Genomic DNA, 27,911 nt, shown 5'->3' with positions numbered 1-27,911 from the left:
GAAGTTTAGGCAATAAGTTCATCTTTATAGCGTTAATTCTACCTGCCAGAGATAAGGGTAGCAGATCCCAACGATTAATATCCTCCTTGAGAGAGGACAGAAAAGGAGGGAAATTTGCTGAGAAGAGGTCTTTAAAATTGGATGTGACCCACACACCAAGATATTTAATTTTGTCCATGCACACTTTAAACGGCACAGTACGAATAAACAGGGAGTCTCTTGCTGCCAAATTTATGGGCATCAATTCACTTTTTTGTGTATTTACTTTATAGCCAGAAACTTTGCCAAATTCAATTAAGAGATTAAGAGCTGCAGGAAGAGAGGAGGGTGGGTCAGACAGGTAGAGTAGCATATCGTCTGCGTATAGCGAGACGTTATGTTCCAACCCTGCCCTTGTAATACCTTTAATGTCCTTATTGCTACGCAAAGCTATAACCAACGGCTCAATCGTAATCACAAAAAGAAGGGGGGACAGAGGGCACCCCTGTCTCGTCCCTCGTGTTAGTTGAAAAGGAGGTGATATATTATTATTAGTACGCACTGCTGCCATTGGTGAACTATATAGAATTTTAATCCACGACAAAAAATTTGGTCCAAATCCGAATCTCTCGAGAGTACAAAATAAATAGTCCCACTCCACCCGATTAAAAGCCTTTTCGGCATCTAGAGATATCACCACTTCCGGTTCGTCGGGTGGAGAGGGACCATAAATTATATCGTATAAGCGCCTGATGTTGAAAGAGGAAAACTCTTTCTATAAACGGCACAAATAAAGCTAACTGCTTCTGTGAATGATTAGGCGGTGTCATGGGTGGACAGCTTGAGAGGTAGCGGCAAAAAATGTCCCAAATGAGCAGGTTAAAGGGTCATTTAGTTATGTGCCACCTGCATATTAAAACCATATGTTACCATTACTAGTTTATTACTTGGTACTTAACACTAACGGTGACAGTGAAGAACAAGTGTCACAGGAAGTGAACAAGGGTTGGAATCACCAGAGGCCCCATGATATGATATTACCATGATACTTAAGTACTTACAATACGATCTTATTGCGATTTTAATTATTTTGCGATATGCTGAGTATTACAATAAGATATATTGCCATTTATTACCTTTCTTCAACCGCAAATTATGCAGTTTGTCAACATCTGTTTTATCTAATAAGATACAGTTTTGACTCTGTTCATCTCAGAGTTTTCATTCACATATCTTGAGGTCAAAGGTCAATGGACCCCTTTGAAAATGTCCATGCCAGACTTTCCTCGCCAAAATTCAGCGTAATTTTGGAGCGTTATTTACCATTCTTCCCGAGAAGCAAACATGGCATGGTTGATACCAATGGATTCTTTATGTTTTGTTCATGCTTCATATGGTGCCAGTATCTTCACGCTAGCTTTAAGAATGAGCCTGCTACAACCTCTGAAAGACAGAATAGTGGCCTTCTCCATCGGCGGGCCGTTGGATTGTTAATAGTTTATATAATAAAAGATTCATACCTGAAGTCTGTGTATCGATACGATATTGTCATTGCAAAATATTGTGATACTATGCTGTATCGATTTTTTTCTCCCACCCCTAGAAGTGAAACACATTTGATATTTATTATTTTATAGATAAAATAACCATAGTGTTTCTATCCTATTCTCTAGCCTATTTACTAAAAAGCAGGTATATTTTGAATGTTTTTTATTAATTTCTATAATGTGTGAAAATCAGTTTGGAGAGGCTTGAAACGAGCGTGAGTTAGTTAATAATTTTCAGTAACCATTGTCAAAAAATCTCAACTACCATTTTAAGTAGACACACACAGTGGTATGAGTTTTTCACTGGTAATGACAGTGATCTATGATACTGAGAGGTTGCAGAGGAAAATGTCTGACAAGCTACTTGCTCACTGGGATATCTCTGACAACAAGATCAGTACAGAGCCGATGTACATCAATCACTACCTGTGAGTAACTTAAAATACGTTCTATACCAGAACAAACTGTACAGCCAAATCCATATCATGGCTACCACATCATCGTATAGATCAACCTAACTGGTGTGGTTCTTTTTAAATGTTAAATAAGGTAGTTGATGAGGCCTAAATAGATATGCAGAGGATTAATAAGTGGACAATGTAAGAATCTGTTTCTCAGATAACTGCTAAATATTTACAGTGTGAGAGCAATACATTAGATAGATACCTCCCACTGACGTTCTCTGCAGCCCACTCCATTTTCCTCACCCCATTGAGAATCTTGAGAATCTTATTTCCCCATTCTCATAATATGACTTCCTGTCTCAATACTCCCCTAATTCCTCATGTAGGCGATTATGCAGCTGTGTTAACCTCTATCGGTATCCCCTTTTTAATCTTTCCTTCTTCCCTACTTTACATTAATGTATCAGTATTATCTGAAAATAGTTCCCAGACCAGAAGTGATCGCAACCGGCTTGGAATGCTACATCTTGTCTAATCTTCCTGTTTTCCCGGCTGTCAAAGATGTCCTAGCTCGCTGGAGAATGCAGGGATGAGCTTCCCTGAAGGGGGGATGGGCGGGAGGAGGGCGGGGAACCAAAGGCCAACAGATTGAGCAATGAAAGCTTTGTTGACACCGCCAATGGTCCGTGTTTGTGTGCAGTTTATGTCCATATAGGCACAATACATGTGCACGCATAGACAAACACACACATGATGTATGATGGCCCTGGCTTTTGTTGGTATTGTAACAGTGTGTTGAGGATAACTCAATTAAGTATGGATTGATTCCCCCTGATCCCTCTTATTTAATTCTGTCTATGTGGAAATACCAAGTCCATTATGATATTTACTAACCTTCATGAGGGTTATAGTGTTCAGTTTTTTGTTGAAACTGTTTTAGAGACGTTCAACTTTATGGTCATACAATACAGTTCAACAACACCCTCCAACTCATCCTCCAGAATTATCGTAAAGTTGAATCAACACAGTTTCAACAAAAACTCAACATTATAACCTTCATGGCGGTGGGAGTTATTGCAGGACAGTTGTATTAGACTGTAGAGCTGCAGCAATTAATCAAGTAGTTGCCAACTATTAAATTAATCGCCAACTATTTTGATAATTGATTAATCGGTTTGAGTATTATTTTTTTGAGAAAAACAGGCAAAATTCTCTGACTCCAGCTTCTTAAATGTGAATATTTTCTTGTTTCTTTACTCCTCTATGACAGTAAACTAAATATCTTTGAGGTGTGGACAAAACAAGACATTTGAGGACGTCATCTTGGGCGTTGGGAAACACTGATTGACATTTTTCACCATTTTCTGACATTTTATAAACCAAACAACTAATCAATTAATCAAGAAAATAATCAACAGATTAATCAACAATGAAAATAATCGTCAGTTGCTTCCCTATTAGACTGCAATAGTATTAGCTAGGTGTGCCTAATAAACTGGCCACTGAGTGTAGGTTGTCCTATATAATTCAGCTGCACAATGCACACGTAGCCTCAAGTAGATAAAGAAAATTCTCTCTTTTCCTTTGGTGTTAGTGTCTAGTAGTATTTTTCTTTCATGTCTGTGGACAGAGGGTTGTCTGTCTGTGACTTGTTCTGGACAGGATTTGGACAGTGTCCCCTCTTCATCCCCAGCTTGTACAAAATGTGCAAGTTCAAATGCAGTTTTCAACCAACAGCAGCATGTTAGGGACATGGTGCGAAATGTTGCTGAAATCGGGGCAAAGCAACCGTTTCTAACCCAAACCTGCTCTTCTCACGTTGCTCAGTGACATGCTTTCAGTATGGATATGTTTAATTTGAACTGCTGCTGGCTGTTTATTTGTTCGTGTCGCTCTGCAGTTCGCTCACTTGCGAAGCAGTGCATTAGGAGAACATTCCAGTGTTTTAACAGTGCACTGTGGGCGTGTTTGGCAGCGGTTCTACCCAGAGCGCTGTGAGTTACAATAAACAAGGATTAAGCAGCTGATATGGTATAAAAAGAAAAACCTTGATCAGCCCCTGCCCTGATTCTGCATATCAGCTCAGGATATGCTTAGTAGTAGGGTCACAAAACTTTTTGAATGTCATTAGACTTTCTGTGACTACGACCCATACTGCCATCAGGATTCCAGTGTATCCATGTACAAAACAGTAATGTTGTGCCTGAATTTGAGATAGCTACAAACAAACAGGTATGAAAGTCACTTGCATTGAATGTCTAATCCACAAACATATCCCGTCAACCTCAAATACTATTCCACTCAAGTTGGAGATTAAACTGACGTTCAATTTGCAGTTTTAAAGGTGCTAAATTCGATATTCAGAGCATTAATATAGCAGCAAACAACTATTGTCTATGTAAAGATATAGAGTTGTAATGTCTACCTGAGCAGAGAATGAAATCACTCTCCTTCTGTGTGTGTTTTAATCCGAGCTTCTTATCACTTTTCGCGGTTGTTTGCATTGTTAGCACTGATAGCGTCGTTAACCGTCGCCATGTTGAGAGCTGTTGAGAGGCAATAGAAAGGCTTCCCAATCCTGTATTTGGCACCTTTAAGTCACTTTAAATCCAAATTTAACTTGAACAAAACACATGGCAGCGGTCGTAGCCCGAAACAAAACCTTGTACTCGATTATGCTCACATATTCATTGGCTGTTTATCATATTTATAACCTGTCTTTATTTATACATTATATATATTTAACTATATATTTTCTTTCTTGCATTATAAAAGGTTCAGCAGTTTATCGTCGATTCATATTTGCCGCTAAGTAAAAGTACATTTTATGAGGCAGTTTTGTATGTATATATCACCTCGCGTTTGATAAGGATGGGCTCAAGCAAAATGTGAAGGGCTTGCAATGCCGCTCTGTAATTATAATGAGACGTTGCTGAAAGTTCAAAAGTGACGTCATCGTATCCTTAATTGTGAAGACAAAATATATACTTTCATCATTGCAAAGCTTGATTGCTCAAATTGTTTACCACACTTACACAGTGCTATTCCTGCCGTGTATGATCTCATTCCTTTTGACTCCCACACCAGTAGTTTACTCTATATTACTGCAGCCCTCAGCCCTCCTCTGATCCCCGGGGCACATGGCTCACATCACTTCGGTTTGGCACAACCTCAGGTTTGCCAAGCCACCCATTCCCTTAGTGTTCATGTTTACAATGTATTGTTTTCCTCTTGGCAAACCCCCCCTCCTCCCTACCCTCAGGAGATCATGGTGGTAAACAGATATTTACAAAATAATCCCAGGTCTACTTAATTAGGAGCCCCTCCCTAGTGGCTCGCCTGCTCCCTGGGATCAACCCAGAGCTGAGCAGCCTGGCCAATTATACACCAACACAACCACCATGTGCCCTCTCTGCATACCCACCCTCAATGCTGTGTGTTTAGTGGGTAGTCACAACTGTGTGTGTGTATATATGCATGCGTATGGGCACGAGTTTGCTTTAGCGATTTGTGAAATATGAAAGCTAATAAGCTTCCTCCTCCTCTATTCCACTTGCATTGTGCAGCGTGTCTCACAGGAAATTGAATTGGAAGCAGACAGTATGAGCTGATGGGAATCCCCCTTATCACAAACAGCAGCGAGAAAGGCATTTCCTCAGTTAAAACACATGTGAGGAATGTGATCAAAGCTCATAATCTTTCAGCGTAAAGAGGAATAGATCAGTAATTTAACCAATCCATAACATTACATGCTATTATTTATGCATTTACACTTTTACAGTATAATCTTTGAGTCTTTGAGCTCATGTACTCACATTTTGATCATCAATAACTAAGACACCAAATATTTTTTGTATTCCATGTTATGAATGGCTCCATTAGAGCTGCAACTCATTATTTTCATTGTTGATTAATCTGTTGATTATTTTCTGAATTAGTTGTTTCGTCTATAAAATGTCAGAAAATGGTGAAATATGTTGATCAGTGTTTCCCAAAGCCCAAGATGATGTCCTCAAATGTCTTGTTCTGTCCACAACTCAAAGATATTCAGTTCACTGTAGGGTTTGTGCAAAATAGTAATGCCTCTATGGCAATATGTATTTAAAATGACCAACATAGGTCTTCATCAGGGACACTGATGAAGATGGAATGAGCACAGTACACCTGAAGGATCCAAAGAGCTCCTGTATGTGATCACCACCACTAATTCCAGTTATTGTAGTTATTAAAATAGAAAATCATAAAACAACACAAACATTTCTGTAAGTTTTGCTAAAAGTTTAGCTTCATAAAGACAGAACCAAAAATGTAATTATTGATACAATTATTATTTTTTTCAATTGTTTCTTTTATTGCTAATTTTATCAAGTGCATAGTTTCCATTCATCTAGTCCTTGTACCCACTTTTTCCTGTTTACAGTGGTGTGTAGCCTGTATCCATTGAGGGAAGGTCTGCGAGCAAGTCATTTTTTTTAAATATATTGGAGGGGATCTACTCCCAGCACCACAAACAATTTTGAGAATGTGCATGTTTTCCTCTCCTTGAAGGTCTGATAAACACAAAGGCTAAGACAAAGACATATTATGTTACATATACATTGACTCCAAGAGCCAGTTGAAAGTTTTCAATTCACCTGTCTGTCTTTGGTCTGCAGGAAACCCATGCAAACACAGTGATTTATTGAACCATTTCATCATTTCTTATGTTTCTATGATTTAATCAATAAGAATCACTGAACTAGTCCTTGGTTTGGTTTGACACACCAAAAGCTTCGTAGCTACGATGAAGTTGTGGTTAACAGGGCAGTGCCTTTTCTCTCTGCTCCTGTGCATTTTTAACCGCTCTCAGGGAGCAGCAGTGAAATCCCCTAGCCACAAAGCTCCATGGTATCCGGCTTTACGGCACTCACATACAGTCTCCAGTCTCTTGTCCCTCGAGCTCATCCCTCCTCCCTCTCATCACCTGGCTTTACGGCACTGTGGGGGGAAATGCAGCTATTCCCTGGCCTCTCACTCCAGTCTCAGAGAGCGAGGTAGCAGAGTGACAGGAGCCTTTGAGAGGTAAATTAAAAGGAAGAAAAGAGGATGGGCCGAAGGCAGGACAATAGCGGTACAGAGCATTGGAGCGAGATATAGGAGAAAGGAAGGTGGGTGGAACGAATGATGAGATTTAGATGGAGGTGGTGGAGGCAGAGCTCCATGATGGGCCCCCAGAGAGAACAAGCTATGGTCGTGTCTGACAGAGCTAATCTAAACATTTATAGTCACAGTGTATGTTTGCTTATGTGCTAATGTTTTTGAGTCAAGTTGTGTACTGGGTCTACATAGTCCTACCATCCTTTCCAGCAACTCACAAAGCCAGACTGATTTGATACTCCCTTAACAGGAAAATCAGTTTGGACCACAAACTGTTACACGATCAATTGTGACACATAAAGCACCGTCATATACATGCACATACATAATTAAGAAACGTACGCTAAGCTTCGGATTTCCATTTCCGTTTCAGGTGTATGTGTTGTGTTCAGCTAAACCTACCATAAGTCTGAGCTGGCATTCCTTGTGAGTGACTCCCTGACGAAGGCTTTATGCCGAAGCGGATTCTCTCATTTTTTTATATTTAAATAATGTTTTAAATTGTGTAAATGTTCTGATGTAAAATACAAAGGCTGTCTTTACATGGATTCCTTGGTTTGTGCCTGTTGCCAGGCTACAAATACAATTCACACTAAACAAGGGCCTCTATAAGTAATCATATGAGGATCGATCATCATGTTAGCTCCCAAAATTAAATAAACTGCGCCAGGTGTGATATTGACACTTTGCACTCAGAGTGCCAGCTGTGTTGCACAAAATCAAGCCTTCTCTCTATAACCTTCCATTACTGTGGACATTTATACGAGAGCTGCAACGATTAATCAATTAGTTGTCAAGTATTAAATTAATCGCCAACTATTTTGATAATCGATTAATCTGTTTGAGTATTTTTTTCCCAAATTCTCTGATTCCAGCTTCTTAAATGTGAATATTTTCTGGTTTCTTTACTCCTCTGTGACAGTAAACTGAATATCTTTGAGTTGTGAACAAAACAAGACATTTCAGTACATCATCTTGGGCTTTGGGAAACACTGATCGTCATTTTTCACCATTTTCTGACATTTTATAGACCAAACAACTAATCTATTAATCAAGAAAATAATCGACAAAAATAATCTTTAGTTGAAGCCCTACAGTATTTTAGACGTGTCAAACACAGATGTAAATAATAACGTTAATAAAAGCACCATTCCATGTATTTGTGTCAGAGCTAGAGGACCCTGGGATTATACTGACATACCCAAATATGTTAGAGACATTGTTAATGCATCAATGCTTTTCCTGCTCTGTCAAGATGTCCGTAATGAAGAAATGTGACTTCTCAGTTTGTTTAGACAGTGTGGCACTATTTTCTCACAAAAGGTAAATGTGACAAATGACCTAATTGACTACAAAATTGTTTTTAGAGACTGCAGTAAGAACTACTATACTCACTAGGTACCAGATCTAAATGCTTTTGTCAGAATAATCCACTGTTGCTTCTTCACCTACCTTTGCACCTCTTGTCAAAGCAGCCGCTGTCCTGGAAGTGAGCCGGAGAGTCTGGCTCTGGTGAAGCAAACGCTTCACTGAGCTGTGAGAATATTCCTGATGAGACCAGCGGTCCTCTACTGCTGCAGTTGGCTGTAATAGTTTTTTTTATGTCTACAGGTCACGCTCAGTGGGGGGTCTTAGCCGGATTTGGAGTAATAGTTGCTCCCAGAATCGTCTCCAGGAGCCACGGGGACGTCACCGACTCTCCACCGTCATCCAACCACTGCGTCAGAATGCTGGGGAGGTGGTGGACCTCACTGTCGACGAAGATGGTAAGAATACACGTAATCAAAACTCCTTCATCCAAGTACTTTTTTAACTTTGTCTGTTTAAAGGATAGCTACGCACAGTTTCACCACAGGTCTCACTTTTCAAATCATCTGCCAGCAGTGATGCCTTAATATGTTGCTATGTCTTCTGCTGCATATATGTGAAAGTCATAGATGCTATTCTTTGGTAATTTCTCAAGTCATCAGTGATATTAGCTTTGAATTTATACAGTCAAAGCCGTGACATTAGTGACAAGGTGAGGAAATACATCTTAACAAATTTTAATGTCACAAAGGGGCTTCACAAAGGTTGACATGGAGCTCTTTTTTGGTCACTTCACCCTGAAGATAGGAGCTTTAAGCCCCGCCCCTAACTGTTTACTACAAGAATAACATGTTGTATTCAATTACTAGTTGTTTTTTCTTTTCAACTCATCACCACTCTGTCGCAGTGTGGACATCAGTGGACTGGTTGGCTGCTCAGATCCTTCTGGACTCACAATTACACTCTTTAACTCTGGCAAAGTACATATTTTGTACATATAACTCATAATAACATCCATTTCGCACACCTTACAGCAATTTGCACATTGTATGCATGCACATGTTTAAAGGGCATCCTTTAAGTTATTACTCTTATGTCAGTAGTTGTGTTTAGGATATATGATTCTTTGCACTATTCCTGTTCAGGGCAGGGATAAATAAGGTATCTATCAATTTCTATTGACAGAGCAATCATAAAATATAGTTTTAGAAATGTGCTAACGATAGCCATTAGCAAAAAATATATTTTAGAGCCTGATATTTTGGTACCTAAGTAGTTTAAATCAACTAGTAAACTAAAAATGGGTTGTTATTATGCTTTAAATATTAACACTAATGTGAATCAATGAACCACTCAGTGATAAGAATAAAGAGTGTGTTGTTCTACATTAACCCCTTTTTACTTTATTTGCTGTAACCTTATGCATCTGTGTGACTTTCTTCATCAGCCAACGGCCATGACTGATAGTAAAATGGTAAAGCAGTGAGTATTAGAGTATTTGCATTTCTGAGGAGAAAGAGGGGAAATTAATTTGTGAATATGAAAAGCACACACTGGAATGCTAATAAGGTCCGATCTTCTCCTCGGCTGCTAAGCCTCTGCAGACAAGTACACACATGCTTTAGTCCAGGCTAGGGTTATTTCTTCCAAGTTGGATATGAGGTTGTCACATGAATTTATTGTAAATTTCTTTGAAAACTAACGTAGCATAAAATAAATTGCATTAATAGTAGGAGGATGCTTTAGGAAACGAAACCCACAGAGTCAGATACAGACCCCTCTCCTTGTAGTGGGTTTAGATTTTATTATCAAATATTTACAAATTAAAACAAAATTCTAATCTCTGTCTCTAATCTCGAGAAATGAAAGCTAACTTGTTTTGTCAAGGAGCTGTGTGCTCTTTATTTCTCTCCTTTTTAAACGCATAGACTCTGGTGAAGTGAAGCACAATCAATGCTCATTAATCCTCCTTTTCTAAATTATCACCTGACTTTTTTTTCTCCACAGATCTCACAGTTGTGCCAACAACCTCTGGCAGCATTCACCCTCAAACAGTCAGGTCGTCCTCTTCATCATCCTCCCATCATGCCTCTACCTCAGAGCTCAATGATGCCCCAGGCCCTTCCACTAGCTGCCCAGGCTCAATACCTGAAAGTATGCACACACAGAGGCCCAGTGGCTCCACTCGCACGGCCACAGAGGGTAAGACAGGACATGGCATGTTGAAACCAGCTGCTGTAGACCATTTCATTTAGACTCTTTTCATGAGGCAGCTTTGGTTCAAAATGACTTACTCTCAGCTGCTGATATTACTAAAAACGTTTATACATTAAATACATATGTCACCTTTATTTAAATTTAACCTTTTAACCTTTAAAATGCTAACCTGCTGTCTCATTCTATATTTTTTCCTAATCATATACCTTCCTCTCATCAGATGACAGCAGACCAGGCTTGTCAGGTACAGCAGGAGATAACGCAGGTGCTGCCATGCCCAGACTCCCATCCTGCTGTCAGCAGCACTCCCCGTGTGGAGGGCCCTCCCCCGGTCACCTGTCCCTGAGCCACTCCCATTCAAGCTGCCTGCAGGCGTCGTCCTCTCAGCAGACCAGTGTCTCTCAGCACGGTCACGGTCACAGCCACGGCAGCGCTCACCACTTCATCCACCATGTCCATCACCCAGCTCCACAGCCCCCGGGCACCCTGCCCTTTCAAGATACGAGCTGCCCTGTGGAGCGCCCCAGTGCTCTGCCCGCATCCTGCGCTGGAGTCAGCAGCAGCAGCAGCAACAACAGTAGTAGCAGCAACCCAGCCCACTACCATGACCAGGTATGCCCACGCTGCATTCAGTAACAACATACTGGAGTTGTACAATTGTTTTTGAATTATTGCTATTAGTGCTGTTTACTGTAATTAAACCTGCTATCCTTGGCCACCAAATTAATGAATTTCATAAGCCTGTCAATTTATTAAAATATTTAATCTAATTTATCGCACATCCGTTCAAAATGTACCTTAAAGGGAGATTTGTCAAGTATTTAATAATATTATCTTAGTGGACAAATATGCTTGCTTTATGCAAATGTATGTATATATTTATTATTGGAAATAAATTAACACAAAACAATGACAAATATTGTCCAGAAACCCTCACAGGTACTGCATTTAGCATAGAAAATATGCTCAAGTCATAACATGGCAAACTGCAGCCCAACAGGCAACAACAGCTGTCAGTGTGTCAGTGTGCTGACTTGACTATGACTTGCCCCAAACTGCATATGATTATCATAAAGTGGGCATTATCTGTAAAGGGGAGACTCGTGGGTACCCATAGAACCCATTTACATTCACATATCTTGAGGTCAGAGGTCAAGGGACTCCTTTGAAAATGGCAATGCCAGTTTTTCCTCGCCAAAATTTAGCGTTAGTTTAGTTTTGAGCGTTATTTAACCTCCTTCATGCCAAGATGTGATATGGTTGGTACCAATGGATTCCTTAGGTTTTCTAGTGTTAAAACAAATTTGCGCTACGGCGTTATCTTTGACGGCCCTAAACATTTATGATAATTTTAGCAAAGGAAGGCACCATTAGCAGCCTCTAAACAGCTAACATTGTTACCAGTAAACTTTATTTTTACTTTAGTGTAGTGGTGGCCTTAAGGCTAGAGAAGGAGGCTTGTGACTGGAAAGTTGCCGGTTCAATCCGCGTGGACATTTGGGATAAATGTTGGTGGGGAAAACAAAATCAAAGACCTTAACCCCCAATTGCTGCAGTGGAGCAGCTCATATCAGACTGTGGGTTGTACTGGGCAGCTTCCAGGTGTGAATGTGTGTAAGTGTGAGCTTGATAAGGGCCCTCCTGAGAAAGAGAATATCCCTCTCAGTGAAGCTAAATATCAAAATAATTGTTAAAAAGGTGAATACCATATAAACCCAATGCCCAACGTCAATTAAAAAGGTCTTGCCACAATTTCATACTATGCTAACTTCTTCCTTTACTTTGTCAAAGCTCAACTATGCATCATCCTCTCCTCCTCCCCCTCAGTTAGTGAAGGTCGTGTTCCAGCACTAATGAAGATGCTCCATCTTGAAAAAGCATTTAGCTCGAGACTGAGGGAAACAGAATACATAAAGGAGAAGTTTGTCCTTCTTTCTATAACATCTCCGCCTTCCTTCAACAGCAAACTCTGCCAGTGGACCTGAGCAACAGCAGTGTTAGGACCGGTGGAAACAACGGGGCTAGTTTCCATGGCAGCACCTCGGCCTTTGACCCGTGCTGCCCAGGCTCCACCTCACGGCCTCCTGCTTACGTTTCCCAGGCCACCCCTGGGCCCAGCCAGCCAGCTGTGGTGGACTCATTCAGCTCCACCATGGTGGCTCAGCCCCAGCCACAGACACAACCCCAGCCCTGCAGGCATTACATGCACCCCTCCTGTGAGTATACCGCCTCCATGCAGGACAGGAAACCAGACATTCACCACTGGTTTAACCAAATTAGAATTTTAAAGTCCAACTGAAATCAGATTTAGTCGTCCCCTTTTTGTGGTCAAAAATAACGTTAACATGTTTTTTTAGTGTATCAGTGTTAATCAACAGTGTCTGGCTCAGTGTGACCATCTGCTCTGCCTCTGATAGAACACTGACGTTACTGCTTTAGCAAACATTTGATTGTCTATTTTGAAATAAGGTCTCCATCTACGTAGATGGACGACTGAACGATATTCAGTCAAATTAATGCAAAACTAAAGGGTGCAATCGTGAAATAAAAATATATATATTAGGGATGGGAATCACCAGAGGCCCTACGATATGATATTATCACGATACTTAAGTCACAATACGATCTTATTGCGATGTTAATCATTTTACAATTTGCTGAGTATTGCGATAAGATAGTTTTTCAACCTCAAATTATGCAGTTTGTCAACATCTATTTTATCTAATAAGATACAGTTTCCACTCTGTTCATCTCAGAGTTTTCCTTCACATATCTTGAGGTCAGAGGTCAAGGGACCGCTTTGAAAATGGCCATGACAGTTTTTCCTCAGTTTCCTCTGTTTTTTAATACATATAAATTTCCCCCTTTTGGTTTCTGATTTTTTTCCTCAAAGGAGAACACAGGGAAAGTGATTTACAGAGCAGATATGCATGTATGCTGTTGCAGACAAATAATGGGCAATGTAATTTCAGTTGGACCTTCCAAGTGTCAGCATTTGGAAAATTCACTCATTTACAGTGCCAGTGCCATGGTACTTGCGAAAATTGGCAGACAGCTGCACTTCTGAAACCTAATGCTAATAGTAATTAACAGAGCCTGGTGGTTAATGTGCCAAGTGCTGTGGGAACGGTACCAGGCAGAAGTAGTTAATTGCTCATTCTACTCAGAGTAGCTCAGTGTGGAGAGTGACGCGGTGTGACAAGACTCTCTGGTGGGGATGTAATAAGAGAGTTAGTTGCTGCAGGAGCCCACGCTCACCTCTCTCAGGCCTGCATTGCTTGGACGAATAGCAAGTCTGCACCCAGAAGAGCTCCCAAAACAAAAGAATAATGAATATTTATTAATGACTCACAGGAGTGAACTCTGATCGTTTTGTTTTTGCCAGAGAACAGAGAAGAAGGTTTGTGTCCACAACAACATAAAATGCTACAAAGGCATCATCTCTAACATGACGATGTTTGTAATTAAGTCTGGTGACATTCTGTATTAATGATAACAAATCCCACAAAATTACCAACACCAAAAAAACCCCCAAATTGATCCCATTAAGATCCCAGCAAGTGTTTCCTGTGTAGCCAAAGCCTGATGTAGCTTAATCCTCTGTGTTGAAGAGCTCCATTGTTGCTCAACGAAAGACATAAAGTGGGATTTGTGGATCCAAAAATGATTAAAAACATGTCAATGAGCCACATTGTTTGGACTAGCTGACATGAACTCTTATATATACTCATTAATGCCTTTTTTTTTTTTTTTTTAATTAAAGTAAATATTCGTGACTAGTTTTTAAAAATGTACACCTTCAGTAAGAACGAATGGACTTGGGGTTGAGTGCCACAGACAGGCTGGAAAAGTCTGAAAGTATTGACGGAGAGACATTGTTGGCTTTGGTCTTTCCATGGGATTTGTTAACAATAACACAAATATAGAGTATCTTATCCTTATTTTTTCCTTTTCTCTTTCCTCAGATGGCTCTCTAGCACGCTCACTGCACCATCAGCAATCCTCCGCCTGTCCCCATTCCCATGGGAACCCCCAACTTACACCTCAGCCCCCTCCCCAAGGCGATTATGTCATTCCCCACACGGTCACCTTTCATCCGCCACTGCCATCCCACCCTTCAGGCCACCCCGTGCCCCCTGCTCCTCCCCCTCCTCTATCTACCCACCACCTCTCCAGCTCAAGTGCCCCACTGGCCCAGCACCTGCCTGCGGACCACCAGACCCTGCCGCACCACATGCCGGCGCTGGGGGCCTCGGTGCAGAGGCTCCATCAGCACGAGATGCTGCAGAGGATGGAGGTCCAGAGGCGCAGGATGATGCAGCACCCCACGTGAGCACCGCCATCACCTAGCTGGTTTTTCACTCATCCTGAGTGTTCATATTAGTGTAAAAGATAAAACTGTGTTTTTCCTTTCCCCGCAGACGAGCGCATGAGCGTCCGCCGCCACACCCCCACAGAATGCACCCCAACTACGGCCATGGACACCACATCCATGTGCCACAAACTATGTCTTCCCACCCTCGCCAGCCTGAGCAGAGAACAGCATGGTCAGTACCAGAGGCAGATGACTCAATGAGCTAATCAAATATTACACATTTTGAATGCGACTTTATGGTTGTTTAGTTTTATGTACAGATTTGAGAAAGTTTTGATGTGATGACGACTTGTGTTTTGTGATACTGTTTTGATTCTCAAAAACACTATTGATTTTTAATTAATAGTTTACATGCAAAGATTAACTTTGTAAATGTCTTTATACCAGGACAGTTTTCCTAAAATTATATATTTTTTAAAATCACAATATATCGCAGTACATTGAATCGTATCCCCCGTATCATGATACGTAACTTATCGCCACATTCTTGCCACTACACAGCCCTAATGGTTTGTTATGTGTTTGTCAACAGGGAGCTTGGCATCGAGGCTGGAGTGACCGTGGCACCGTACCCTTCAGGACACCTGCACTCCCACCTGCCCCACTACCACCCTCCCCCCAGACTGCACCACTTCCCCATTCCCTTCATGGTGAGAGAGAAGCCCTCAGCGCACATGCATACATTAGCATAAATGAGGAAGAACCACTTTTATATGAAGTCTGGCTTAGATTAATGGTGTTGGCCCCTTATTTATAACATCAGTTATTTCAAGGATGGTTTGGTGAACCACATGAATAATGCATTAGCAATTAATAGTATCTCATCAGGCATTTCAAGTGCACACTCAACAAATCCACAGGCCTTGAGACAGACCCTGTGCGAATGTAGTCGACAGTTTCCTGAGGTTATTGCTTTTTTTTTTGCTTTTTTTTTTACTTGGTCACCCTCAAACATCCGAACATTAGTTGTCTTCCACAATCAGTTCTCCTCTGTAGCATTGATGCAAGCGCACAGAAAGTCAGGTTGCTGTTTTGCCAAATGCTTTGAGCATCACAGCGTGCAGGCTCAGAATTAGGAACCAAAGGATATGCAAGTGAATTTTGATGAACATTCTCGGCAGAGTTCATTAGTTTTAATTTGTATACATCTATGACCTTCATCACTACATATTTGCCATGTGAACACATTCAGAGGCCCCTCTGATTTGCTTTGAAATAAATGATCTTGTTAACTTTAATTTTAGAACTGCCATGACCACTTACAGCATACACAAGGTAATAGTTCAACTTAAAGCGTCTGTGATCTATATCAAATGGTAATGCGAAAGGGGTCGTTCATAATGATGAGCTTACAAAAGAGTTAACGTTTTGAATCTGCGCCTCCCCTCGGCTTTACGGAGCTTTATAGTAAGTTTCAGCTCATTGTTTAGCTGTCCGGCCAACATCTTTACTGTTTTAGTTCACCCTCACAGCGTCACAGTCAGCGACTAGCTCAGCACCAAACAGTAGACAGACACAGTCAGCGACTAGCTGGTGATCATAGTGGAGCATTTAGCATTTATTCATATTAATGTAATAATTATTTCCCTCAGAAGAGTCCAAAAGGAGAGAATTGGACAGTAATCAGGTTGCCAGAAACACGACTCCAGATAAATGCTAATGTTGCTCCGTAACTGCTGGATGTATACATAAGCAACAGTTTGCTAAAACTAACAACTTAAACTGTGTTGATGTTGTTAACACAGGGGGACAAAATATTTGATATTGCAGGTTTAATGTTATTCTCAGAGAAAATGCCAGTTACACAAATACATTAATACAGCATAGCTCAAAGTCAGATGACTCAGGCACTAATAGCACGCATTTTATAGAACGCTCACCAGAAGCTTAAGAGAAATATATGAAATTAAAAATGTATAGGAGCTCTTTGATCCAGAAGGATTAAATGCATTCAGTTATGAGAGAGACATGCTGAGATTACCCTGAGAAAATGTTTTCCCAAAGTTAAAATAAAATGTGTTTTCTTTTGTCCCCTCACAGCACACTGGCATATCTGAAGTGACCTACCCGCACATCCGGTACATCTCATCTAGAATGACTGGCTTTGGAAGAACCTACGAGGTGAGTTTAATCAGTCCCGACACAACTCGGGCAATTAAGAATAAATGTATTACTGTTTTATTCATCACTGCTGTCATCAATATTAACTTTATAATTGCCTTGACTCATCACCGCATGACTGATCACTGTTTTCATACTGTTAAAATGTGTCCTCATTATAACAGTAATAATATTATACACATTAGAGTTTATTTGTATTCACAGTCCACAGCTGTCAAAGGGAAAGCGGGTTATAATGATATAGTGGAAGTGCATACAAAGAAAAAGTTTTATGCCTTGACAACTATTGTCTGCTACAACCGTGTCCTCTTTTAAAAGCAGACTTAAAAACCTCTTTTTTCGTAAGCATTTAGTTGCGATTAGTATGTGGTTAACGGGTAGGTCTTTTATTTTAGAATCTGTATTATTATTTCCTTTTTAATAATAATGATGATAACACCTTCTTATCTTATTCCCTTTTATTGTAATACCTTATCTTATTCTTATTTTATGTTTTTGTCATGTATCATCTTTACCTGTTTTTTGTCTTTTATTTTGAAGCACATTGAGTCTACGCCTGTTGTACGAAATGTGATATATTAATATAACTTGATTGATTGACCCAACAAAACAAAACTTAACTCAAGGTCCACTTACTAGCCTTTCTACAGAGCGTTCAACCACATCTTATGTTCATCAGTGGATGAAATTTGCTCAGGTTAATGTCTTGTTTAACTCAAGGCAGCTGTAACTCAGTTTGCAGAGCTGATCTGCCATTGATCTGATCATAATGTTGGTGGTTTGATCCCATGTTGAATGTTTCCCTGACCTCCAAACGTTTTTATAAACAAGTGTAACTCACTGAGTCCCAGGGTTCAACCACTAAATCTGAGGGGATTATTGAACGAAAAGCCAAGATTTAAAGGGGATATATCATGAAAAACTCACTTCTTCAGTGCTTGTGTTCATACATTTGGGTATCTGGAGTGCCTACCAACCCACAAACTGTGAAATAAGACAACCCATACAGTTTTTTTGGGGGCTCATTAGAATATATTGCCATCGGTTTAAGAAATACTTTTGCAAATTTGCACCATATTTTTCTCGCAAGCAGGGACAGGTGCTAAAACGGAGTGTTTTCGGACAGAGGGTGAATACAGGCATATTCCGAGAGACAGTATGAGAAAAATAATGTGTTTTTTTAACATTACAGCATGTAAACATGTTTTAGTAGAAACCCAAAATACAAGTATGAACCTAAAAATGAATGAGCATGATATGTCCCCTTTAACTCCGGAAAAAACACCAATGCAGAAACCGATCTACCCAGGTGTGCTGCAGAGAGATTTTAATCCACTACAGAGCCAAAATGTGCATCTGTGCATCGTTCTCACAGCAGTTTGTTTGTAATGCATCCATTCAGGACCTGCTGCATTTAGAGGAACGATTGGGGACTGTGAACCGAGGAGCCTCTCAGGGAACCATAGAGAGGTGCACTTACCCACACAAGTACAAAAAGGTGAGAACCGATGAGTGTTTATGTAGCTCTGTATGTATTGTTTATAAGATTTTGCAGATACTGTGTATAGTTGTGCATGTCTGTTACAGTTTATTCTGGGACAGAGTGCGCAGTGGTCTTTTGTGCTCATTTCAAACGTCTGATGTTTCAGCAAAATCCTGTAGTGTGTTTTAGATTGCAGCTGTGAAGACAAAAGTTTCCTTAGAGGTTTCCAAATGCATCTAAACAAGCAATCTATCTAACACCCTGCCACCCAATACAGAAGGTGTTGGAGAGAGACATTGACCAAGAGTTAACCCCTGAAGCTTGGGCATCTATTGGGAAAAATATGCACGCAACCCCAGAATCGGTGAGAAATAATGAACAAATCAATTTGGAAACATGTCTCTGCTCACTTGTACAGTTAGTAGTAGTTAGTAGTAGCCTTGGGGGCCAGGGAATTCGGCTCTAGAATAACTTTGATTTGGATAATTTTTATTTGTTTAGCATAGAGACAATAGATAGAAAGTTTTTTTTTCTGTTTTCTGGACAAAATGACCATTCTCTCTGTCCCCAAAGGAATTTGTTTTTTTGTTGAAATGTTTGTTCTAAACAGTTATAACTCTTTATAGGCAATATTATACTTTTATACAAACGTAATATGTACTTGTAATGTTACCACAGTGTTTAAGTTGAGCAGTTTAAATGTGTTAAACAAAGTGGAGTAATTAATAAGATGTTAATAGTCATGTTTCCAAATGTTTCTCACAAACAGAGAAAGCTGCATATTAAGCAAGACGAAGACGAGGGGGCAGACGAAGACACAGAAGAGAAATGCACCATCTGTCTGTCAATACTGGAGGAGGGGGAGGACGTCAGGTAAAGAGCTCCCCTCCTGGGTGTTTGTTGCTCACAGTTTTGAGTGTGCTCAATTACGCTTTCAGGGGCGTGACATGTGGGATGGCAGGTGTAGTTGTTCCATTTTGCCACCGTCTCCCGAGATACTTATTCTTTTGAACCCAGAGGTATAGTAATCAGCAGAAAACCCCAGAGTGCCTTAAAATTACCGGCCTCATGGAGCTGCTTTTTGGCACTCATTCAGGTTTTTTTTTAAAGAGGAGTTTCTGCCCTCTGTTGGTATAAAAGGAGGTGATGAGTTTAAGAGGTTTTTGCTAAATTATTCAGTCATCACCAATAGCATTTCAATGATCTTGAGTATACATTTCCAAACTGGTCATTCAGGTAAAACGGACACAAATTTATGTCAATTTTTTTATTTTAGATTTGTTGGTTGGTTCATTAATCCTTCGTCAGCTAAATAAATAGGTTTTGCACATTTCTGATGTTGATCTTGTTGACGTATTAATGTTTTCCTTATTGCTAAACCTTGCTGACTAGTAAAATATCGCTTAAGTATCTCTTCACTTGCGTTCATCATTTCTACTTGTTAAAAGTACTCAATAAAGATCAGAGGGCAGCGGTCTCTGGTCTGGCCTGGTCTGTCTCTCAAGCTCATTTGTTCCTAATACATAGGGATGTACCGATCTGACTTTTTCAGTCCCAATAGCGATCACGATACCTGGGCTTTGGGTATGGACCAATACCGAGTACTGATCCGATACCAGTGTTTAATTAATAAGCTGTATGCCTCGCTGTGTGGGAGTGACTGGGATCATTATTTTATTTGTAAGGAAACATCCGAATTGACTTAAACATTGCTTTACTAACTTTGTAAAATAAATAAATAAATAGATATAAATTTAAATTGTTATTTATTATTAAAATAGTAAATTGTACACCAGCAACTTGGTAGGTATATAATTTTCATAATTTAACAGGAATTACAATTCAACTGTAAAACTTTTAAATGCAGCAATAAATTGGTCAAAACTTAAAACAGGAATTCAAAATCCAGTATATAATGTACACTATATAGTATATAAACATAGAATTGAATAGATCGGCCACATTGTCACCGATATTTGATCCAGCTGTTTGAGTCAGTATCGGCCCGATATCGGTATTGGTGCATCCGTATTAATAAAGATGAAATTCTTTAAAAATTGGGTCACAAATAACAATATATGTTTTTTTGGTATAGGTTTGTAACAAATGTTGCTAAATAATCAGCAAATAGTGCATCTATTGGGGACTATTTCCAGCTGTGGATTTGGTGCTCTAGTGAGTATTTACTGCAGCAGGACAGTGTATGAGAGATTGATCAAAATAAACAAAAAATAGATTACAACAGCCCACCGTCATGATAATGAAGGAAAATGTCACCTAGTGTAATAGTGGGACTCACTTATGTGTTCAATAGTTTCTGGACAACAATGGAGCTCTATAGAGTGCTACAGGAATGAGTCCTAAAACCAGGAAGTGAGTTAGCATTTTAGCACTTCCGGTTCCCTCGTCTGGAAGTCAATGGATTTTTTTTTTAAATGGGTTTTTAGTTAGATGCCTGAAATAAGGTCTGTGGTTAACACAAGCTGAAGAGATTTTTACGTTTTATTCTATGATATAAATTACGTCAGTAAACATCCCACTCGTGAATTTTGAAGCTTTTACGTGGCTTAAAAAAGAGGTTGCTAACAAGTGGCTAAATGAGAAACGTCATCACGCAGAACACTAGTCCCCCTTTAGCTTAGTGGTGGTGAGGTGAAGTCATGTGACCCAACGTTAGCTTTTTACTTCTGGTGATTGCATTTATGCTAAAAAAAAAAAAAAAAAACATAAAAGTGTTAATTTGTGAAAATATCCTGCTTAACAAAACGTGTAAGTATCAAACGTTTGTTTGCCACAGAGTTTATTTTCTGCAATAATCCAAAGGAAAAATCCCATTGGCTGTTTGTGGAGGGAACCAGGGCGATGCTAACTTCCTGAATGGCCTAAAAAAAATATGTCATCCCTGCAGCACCCAGTATCTAGATGCCTGAGCTTATTCCCCTGTGCCATAAAGACAGTACTTGTTGGTTTTAATCTATTCCTCTGTGTGTCTCCCCTCCAGACGCCTACCATGTATGCACCTCTTCCATCAGCTGTGTGTGGATCAGTGGCTCCTCACCAATAAGAAGTGCCCCATCTGCAGAGTGGACATTGAGGCGCAGCTGTCTGCTGAGAGTTGATGCTGTTTTTCTAAACAACCCCCTTTTGTTGAAAAATTTATTTTGAGATCATATTAATTTTCTCTTCAGTACTGCAGTCAACCAAAGATGGCATGAATTACCTGCGCAGCTCTACTACGAGAAAATAAAAATAAAACACCTGACAAAAAAGCATTGAGCCTAGAGTGCCAGCTATCACATATTACTACAACAGCTAGAATTCTCCATTAAGGGTTTAAGATTTTATTGTATTTATAAAGCTTTTATGTAGCTTTTGATTGTTTCCTCAAGTGTCATTTTTGTTTTTCTGCATGTTTCCTTGCAATGCATTTCTTTGCACATATAACGTGGGCTTAACACGGCCTAACAACTCGCAGGTGAGGATAGCTGCTCTAGTAAAGATGCATTTCTGTAAACCTAATGCCTTGCTTTACTAGAAATGTCACCCTCCAGTTTAAAAAAAAACATTGCAGGATTCATTTTACCAATCATTGTATTGATTAGTTTATGTTTAGAAGATGTGGATTGTTAGTGAAAGATGTTTTTTAAGTAAATCAAGACATTCCTAACTAGGGAAATATGTTAATAACAGATCAGCTGCTGTATTAGTGCACACCCAGTATTTCTAGAGTGGAAATAAACTCCAATGTTCACCTCACCTCCCAGAATATGCACATGCTTTGCTACGATCACACCGTTCCCTCCAAGCACCTTCATTTGACTAAAAAAAAAACACACCGTTATCACCGTCATCTGATGTATTTTAGAGAACAAAAAGAATGTCACACCCCTCTCTCTTGACTGTTCCTTCTAAACTGAGCGATTGTTGCTTTGAATCTTCATTTTGTGCAGATGGTTATCTCGGTTTCTGTAAGATGATCTCAGGTCTAACGTGTGTGTAAGACGTTTCACATGAGCCTGCAACCTGGGATCGTTTTGTCAATTTGATACCGGCAGTGGCGTTGACTTTTAAGTTCCCGTGTGTGTGTGTGTGTGTGTGTGTGTGTGTTCAGAGGGAAATACACAGCTCAATTTGGGATAAATATTTACTGTTTGTTCTCACACTTCAAATACCATTTTATCCACCCTCCCTTTTGTCTCTCTGTAGTTGAGCAGCAGCGTCCATTTTGGCTGCCGCGGAAAGAAAAACACTAATACTGTTGACTAACTCACTCGCATAGACTTGCACAAGAGAGAAAAAGGTAGGAGAGTAGTAGTGAATATGACAGTGCACTGAGGCCATGTATTTCCACCCTGATATCTGAATATTAAAAAAGGAAAAGAGGAAAAGAGAAAAAAAAGATATTTTGAATGGAGTGTTGAAATGCAGTACTTAAAGCAGGTATCCATGCATTCATTGACTTAAAGGCACCAGGATCATATTCTGTGGGATTTATATTAGTTTTAAAAAATAATATTAATAAACTTGGATAACTCTTAATTGAGTCTTTTCCTTGGTGTCCTCGTTGGAAGTCAGATGTCTGAGTGAATGTTGATGAAACATATTTTTAGGAAATGTCATTGAGAACACTGTACAGTATGTCGTAAAAAGACGATGAATCTGAATCAATTCAAATAGAGTTTAAAGAAAATCATGAGCTTGTTCAAATAAATGATCAGATGCTGCCCATTTAAAATGCGATTACAGTTTTAATAGTTACCCTGGGTAGAAAAAAAAAGCTTTGTTTACATAGAAAAATAGTTAATTTTGTAGAATATGTTCTCTTTTCTGAGTTGTATTTTTAAGATTTCACCATTTCAGTTTAAATGTTCATGTGCTTGTATATATTTATTCTAGTTTTAAAAGGGATATATCGTGAAAAACTCCCTCTCAGTGCTTGTGCTCATACATTGGGGTATCTGGAGTGCCTACCAACCCACAAACTGTGAAATAAGACAGCCCAGGCTGTTTTTTTGTGAGCTGCCTTGTAGTGTTGCAGTGAGGACCCTGGATTTTATTTTAAGATCACAACTGCGGGGATAATAGTAAATTGTTATATAACTGTATAATATGCAATGAAAGAGGTGAACGGAGAGGAATCTTCATTTGTTGTCTGTGGATGTGGGTCTTTCTGATCAATTTGGTTTGCATGTTCCACTTACCTTAAGTGTGTCATGCAGGGTGGGACTCGCACTGGTCTGGTGTTGGTCTTACTGTAACTCGGTCTTGCCCTGCCTTGGTTTTGGTTTTCGACTAAGTCTCAACCCCTCAACAGTCTTGGTCTTGACTTGGTCTCGATACTCTCTGGTCTTGGCTATGATTTGGTCTCGGTTTAGGTGGTCTTGAATACAACACAGCTGCCTAGTTCAGAAAACATTTGAGTCAACAAACCCTTCAGTTTTAGCTCCCCTTCCTATGTCACATGTAGGCTCATTGGAATATATCGCCCACAGCCTGACAACTACCTTTGCAAAGGTGCGCCATATATTTCTCACAAGCCAATCAGAGCAGACTGTCTGAAATGTTCCATTTTAGCACCCGTCTCGTTAGAGCCCAGAGGTTGAACACAGGTATATTCAGACAGACCGTATGAGGAAAAATAAAGTATTTTAAACATTAAAGCATGTGAACATGTTCAAGAAGAAACTCAAAATACAAGTATGAACCTGAAAATGAGCATGATGTGTCCTCTTTAACTTATTGATTTAGCAGCCAGATTTAATATGTAAATGCAGTTGGCACAAAAACAATCCAGATATACAGGATGGCAAATTCCTCTTTTCATCAAATGGTAAATCCTTTTTTTTTGTTATCAAGTTGCTTATTCTACAAAATACTAATAAGTATTTAGTATAAAATCTATAGTGTGTAAGTTGTGTTTTGTGGAACAGCTTCAGCATCCATGACTTAGAGCGGTGGTTTCAGAATCCTCTATGCTCTTTTGACAGCAGTCATTTTGACGTCATTTGTTGATGTCATAGAGTAAACACAGGTGTAATTTGAACAAATTAATTATACCATTCTGTTTAGTAAACTACGTCACTGCAGTTCCAGTGAGACAGCTTGTACAGTACCATGGACCTGGACCACGTAAATGGAATAGGGCTATAATTAATGTTAATAATTACACCTTTAGCCTGTTGGCCAGGTATGAGTACATATACCAGGAATTTTCTGGGCCTTCAAATGAAACTCGTGAGCTCGTGTTTACAACATGGGAAGTCGTGTACACGATGTGCTTGGCATTCAAGCTGTAAAGTCGTGAGAACGCCGTTGCAACGGCAATATTAACGTTATTGTCAGAGTCTAGAAGCCACAGAGGCTAATGATTTAGCAAGCTAGCAAGCAGCTAACATAATGTTGTAAATTCAAAGGCATGATGACAGAGGAGAAAGATGAGATGGTTGAGAATATCAACATTTTCCTCAGACATATAAAATTACAATATACGACTAAAATATACTACAATATATTAACTTATTATGCACCGAATAATTAACTTCCAAGGCCTCCGCCATTTCTGATAACGTCAACGAACACGTCACAACTCGTGGACTCGGAGCTTTCAGAAACTTTCCACTTACGAGGTTGTGAATACCACAAGAGGGGGGGCGTTCATATGGACTCTTCTCGTGAACGTGGTAAACACGACCCAAATTTAAAAGGCATCATCTGACTGCAGTTATTATTCCCAGTCTCTTTGGCTTGTGACCACTTAAACAAAGCGACGTCTACCTGCTAACGCCACCCTTCAGCGCAGGTTGCCCTCGTCTGCCAGCGGCGCTACTGCAGTTGTGACCAGTTCAACCAATTAGTTCATTCCTCGTGTTATTTAGAGTCCTGAAGAAAACTATGTATCAAACGATTAGAGGAAAAACATAACTGTATTAGAAATGTTTTATCAGCTCTCGTGTTAATCATCTTGCAACCCCTTTAGATTTATCTTGGGGTCCTTGTGGGGGGTCACATCCCACAGGTTGGGAACCACCGCTGTCACCATTCTCACAAATTTTGTCCAAAAATGAATTCTGTTTTCCCCATAACCAGTAATCAAACTGTCAGCCAAATGAGTAAAATCACTTCTAATTTTAAAATGAATTAACTACGTGCTTGAGATTATATTTCTTTTTAAATGGTGCCCGTTTGTTTGGTTAAGATTGTTTGGAATAACACTTCTCCCTCGAATCAATAAATAAACCATCTAGTAAAATATCAGAAGATGTGTATGAAGAAAGCCTGGATTATGGACCAAGTGTAAGGGATGATTCTGTATACATTATTAAACAATAAAATCATCTTAATCCTTTATTTTGAAGGCATAAAACACTGAAACCAACATACTGGGATAATCCTTATAGAGAGGAGGCAACACAAAGATTCACCTCTTTTGCTTGAAAACAGTAGGACTGATTTAATACAAGATGTAGCTGCAACAAAACTGAATGATGGCCTGAAATATAGTTAAAGTAAAATAGTTTCATTTAATCTGTGGCTATTCTAATCACTAATAAATTCAAGGATTGGATCACAGATGGTCCCAGTGATGTCAGTGTTTTGAGGTGAAATAAAGGTTTACGCGTCCACAGTCCAGCTTTGATGTTCAAAGAGAATACAGACACGTTGTTTTCAAGAGTTGGCCTGACTGAGGAATTCAAATGAAAGCTGAAGTTTAAAGCATCTGAGAAAACACAAGATCAAGTGCAGACAGTCCCTGCTGCAGCCACAAGGTGGACATGAAGCACCAAGAATGTATCAGTGGAGCACAACAGACACTTTGAGACCAGAGGAGCTGCACCATATTAAGACTTTGAGCAATAATGTGACAATGAATGAACTCGAAAACACAGCCTATACCAGGGGTCAGTAACCTGTGTCTCCGGAGCCACATGCGGCTCTTTAGCTCCTCTCCAGTGGCTCCCTGTGGATTTATAAAAATGGAAATGAATAACTGTATTTTTGGTTACATTTTAATTTATATTTATCATTGTTGTAGGTCTATGGTACAACGGTACAACGAGTATTAGGGCCACATTGAGGAAAATAAATAAATCTGAGATTTCAAGAATAAAGTCGTAATATTACAAGAATAAAGTCATAATATTATAAAGTAGTAATTTTACGTGTTATTTTTTTTTTTTTCCCCTTAAAGTTATGAATTTATTCTCGTAACATATTAAAACTTTTATTCTCGTAATATTATGATTTTATTCTGGAAATCTCAGATGTTTTTCCCTCAATGTTGTCCTAATATTCCGTAGTACATTTGCTCTTTGGCCCTCACTGCATTAAACTTACATACTATATACTTAGACTATAAGCTGTGTTACCTTCATCACAATCCTCAAATGTTTTGCGGCTCCAGACAGATTTTCTTTTATTTTTTTTGCCTAAAATGTCTCTTTTGATTGTAAAGGTTGCTGACCCCTGGCCTATACAGACAAACACAGCCAGATGTACTGCCCACAGGAGCACATTGTGTACTTTATTCGGATAAAGTAACATGCAAACAAAACCAAATGTCAACTTTCTGGTAACTGAAACATACAGCAATTAAAACTCAATCAAAATTCTTCTGTATGTATAGTTGAGCAAAACTATAAAGAAAGTAGATTCAGGTCTGAGTAGAGAGGAGATGTTAGAGAAATACTGCAGGTCCATGTGTTATAATACCGTTACTCACCCAAGATTAATAATCCAAAGGACTGTTGCTTCAGATGGACCTTTTCACCAGCGGACAGTTTGACTAGTGATGTGAGGAAAAGCACAGGTGTTACTAATAACGTTAGCGATGGCTCTGCAGGGCAGGTGTCCGTCCTGACAGTTAGACAGCAATCACTTCACCTGTGTTGTTCCTACTGTAACACGTCAACATGCCTTCCATGAAAAAGGCCTATTGTGTTTATTGTCAATAAAATGCCTTTAGCTTAGTGAAAGGTGTCACATAAAGTTAGATCAAAATGTATTATCATAGATTATTATCATGTCATCTGTTTGTTTGTTTTTTAACTGAAATGCAGTTTACATTACAAAATTTCAATTTACACTTTATTTATTTTTGTTCTTAAAGGGACTGTTTGTAAGAATCAGAAATGCTTGTTAACAGCGACACCTGTGGCCGTTAGTCAATGAAAGTCAGCGTCGGGCTCGCGCTTGCTCGCTCTACATGGATCTGAACGAGCATTGCTAAAAAAACAGTGAGGCGACACACGTCAGCTAAAACCACAATATCACTCTATATTTCACATGCTTGGCAGTAATGTTAGCTGACCAGATGAAGGTCTCTCCATGAATCACTGCTGATC

General features: G+C 39.5%; 1 protein-coding gene across 4 annotated transcripts in view; it reads left to right on the top strand.

The window, feature by feature from the left end:
- The window catches only part of rnf111 (ring finger protein 111), a 38,967-nt gene extending 15,858 nt beyond the window's left edge, over positions 1 to 23,109 (top strand). For 2 of the 4 annotated variants that reach the window (XM_037756173.1, XM_037756174.1), the window contains exons 5-16: positions 8,678 to 8,832; positions 10,382 to 10,576; positions 10,812 to 11,203; positions 12,555 to 12,807; positions 14,557 to 14,920; positions 15,013 to 15,138; positions 15,499 to 15,616; positions 17,007 to 17,087; positions 18,490 to 18,585; positions 18,848 to 18,934; positions 19,340 to 19,443; positions 21,572 to 23,109. In XM_037756173.1, coding sequence (XP_037612101.1) covers positions 8,678 to 8,832; positions 10,382 to 10,576; positions 10,812 to 11,203; positions 12,555 to 12,807; positions 14,557 to 14,920; positions 15,013 to 15,138; positions 15,499 to 15,616; positions 17,007 to 17,087; positions 18,490 to 18,585; positions 18,848 to 18,934; positions 19,340 to 19,443; positions 21,572 to 21,689 — 2,089 coding nt within the window. In that variant the 3' untranslated portion in view covers positions 21,690 to 23,109. The remainder of the gene's footprint in view (positions 1 to 8,677; positions 8,833 to 10,381; positions 10,577 to 10,811; positions 11,204 to 12,554; positions 12,808 to 14,556; positions 14,921 to 15,012; positions 15,139 to 15,498; positions 15,617 to 17,006; positions 17,088 to 18,489; positions 18,586 to 18,847; positions 18,935 to 19,339; positions 19,444 to 21,571) is intronic. The other 2 variants (XM_037756180.1, XM_037756188.1) reach the window with 2 other exon arrangements.
- The last annotated feature ends 4,802 nt before the right edge of the window (positions 23,110 to 27,911 follow it).

The sequence above is a fragment of the Sebastes umbrosus genome, chromosome 2 (genome assembly GCF_015220745.1).
Source record: "Sebastes umbrosus isolate fSebUmb1 chromosome 2, fSebUmb1.pri, whole genome shotgun sequence".
NCBI classification, from domain to species: Eukaryota; Metazoa; Chordata; class Actinopteri; order Perciformes; family Sebastidae; genus Sebastes; species Sebastes umbrosus.
The sequence above is the reverse complement of the archived record's forward strand: the minus strand, read 5'-3'. Positions and strand labels throughout refer to the sequence as shown.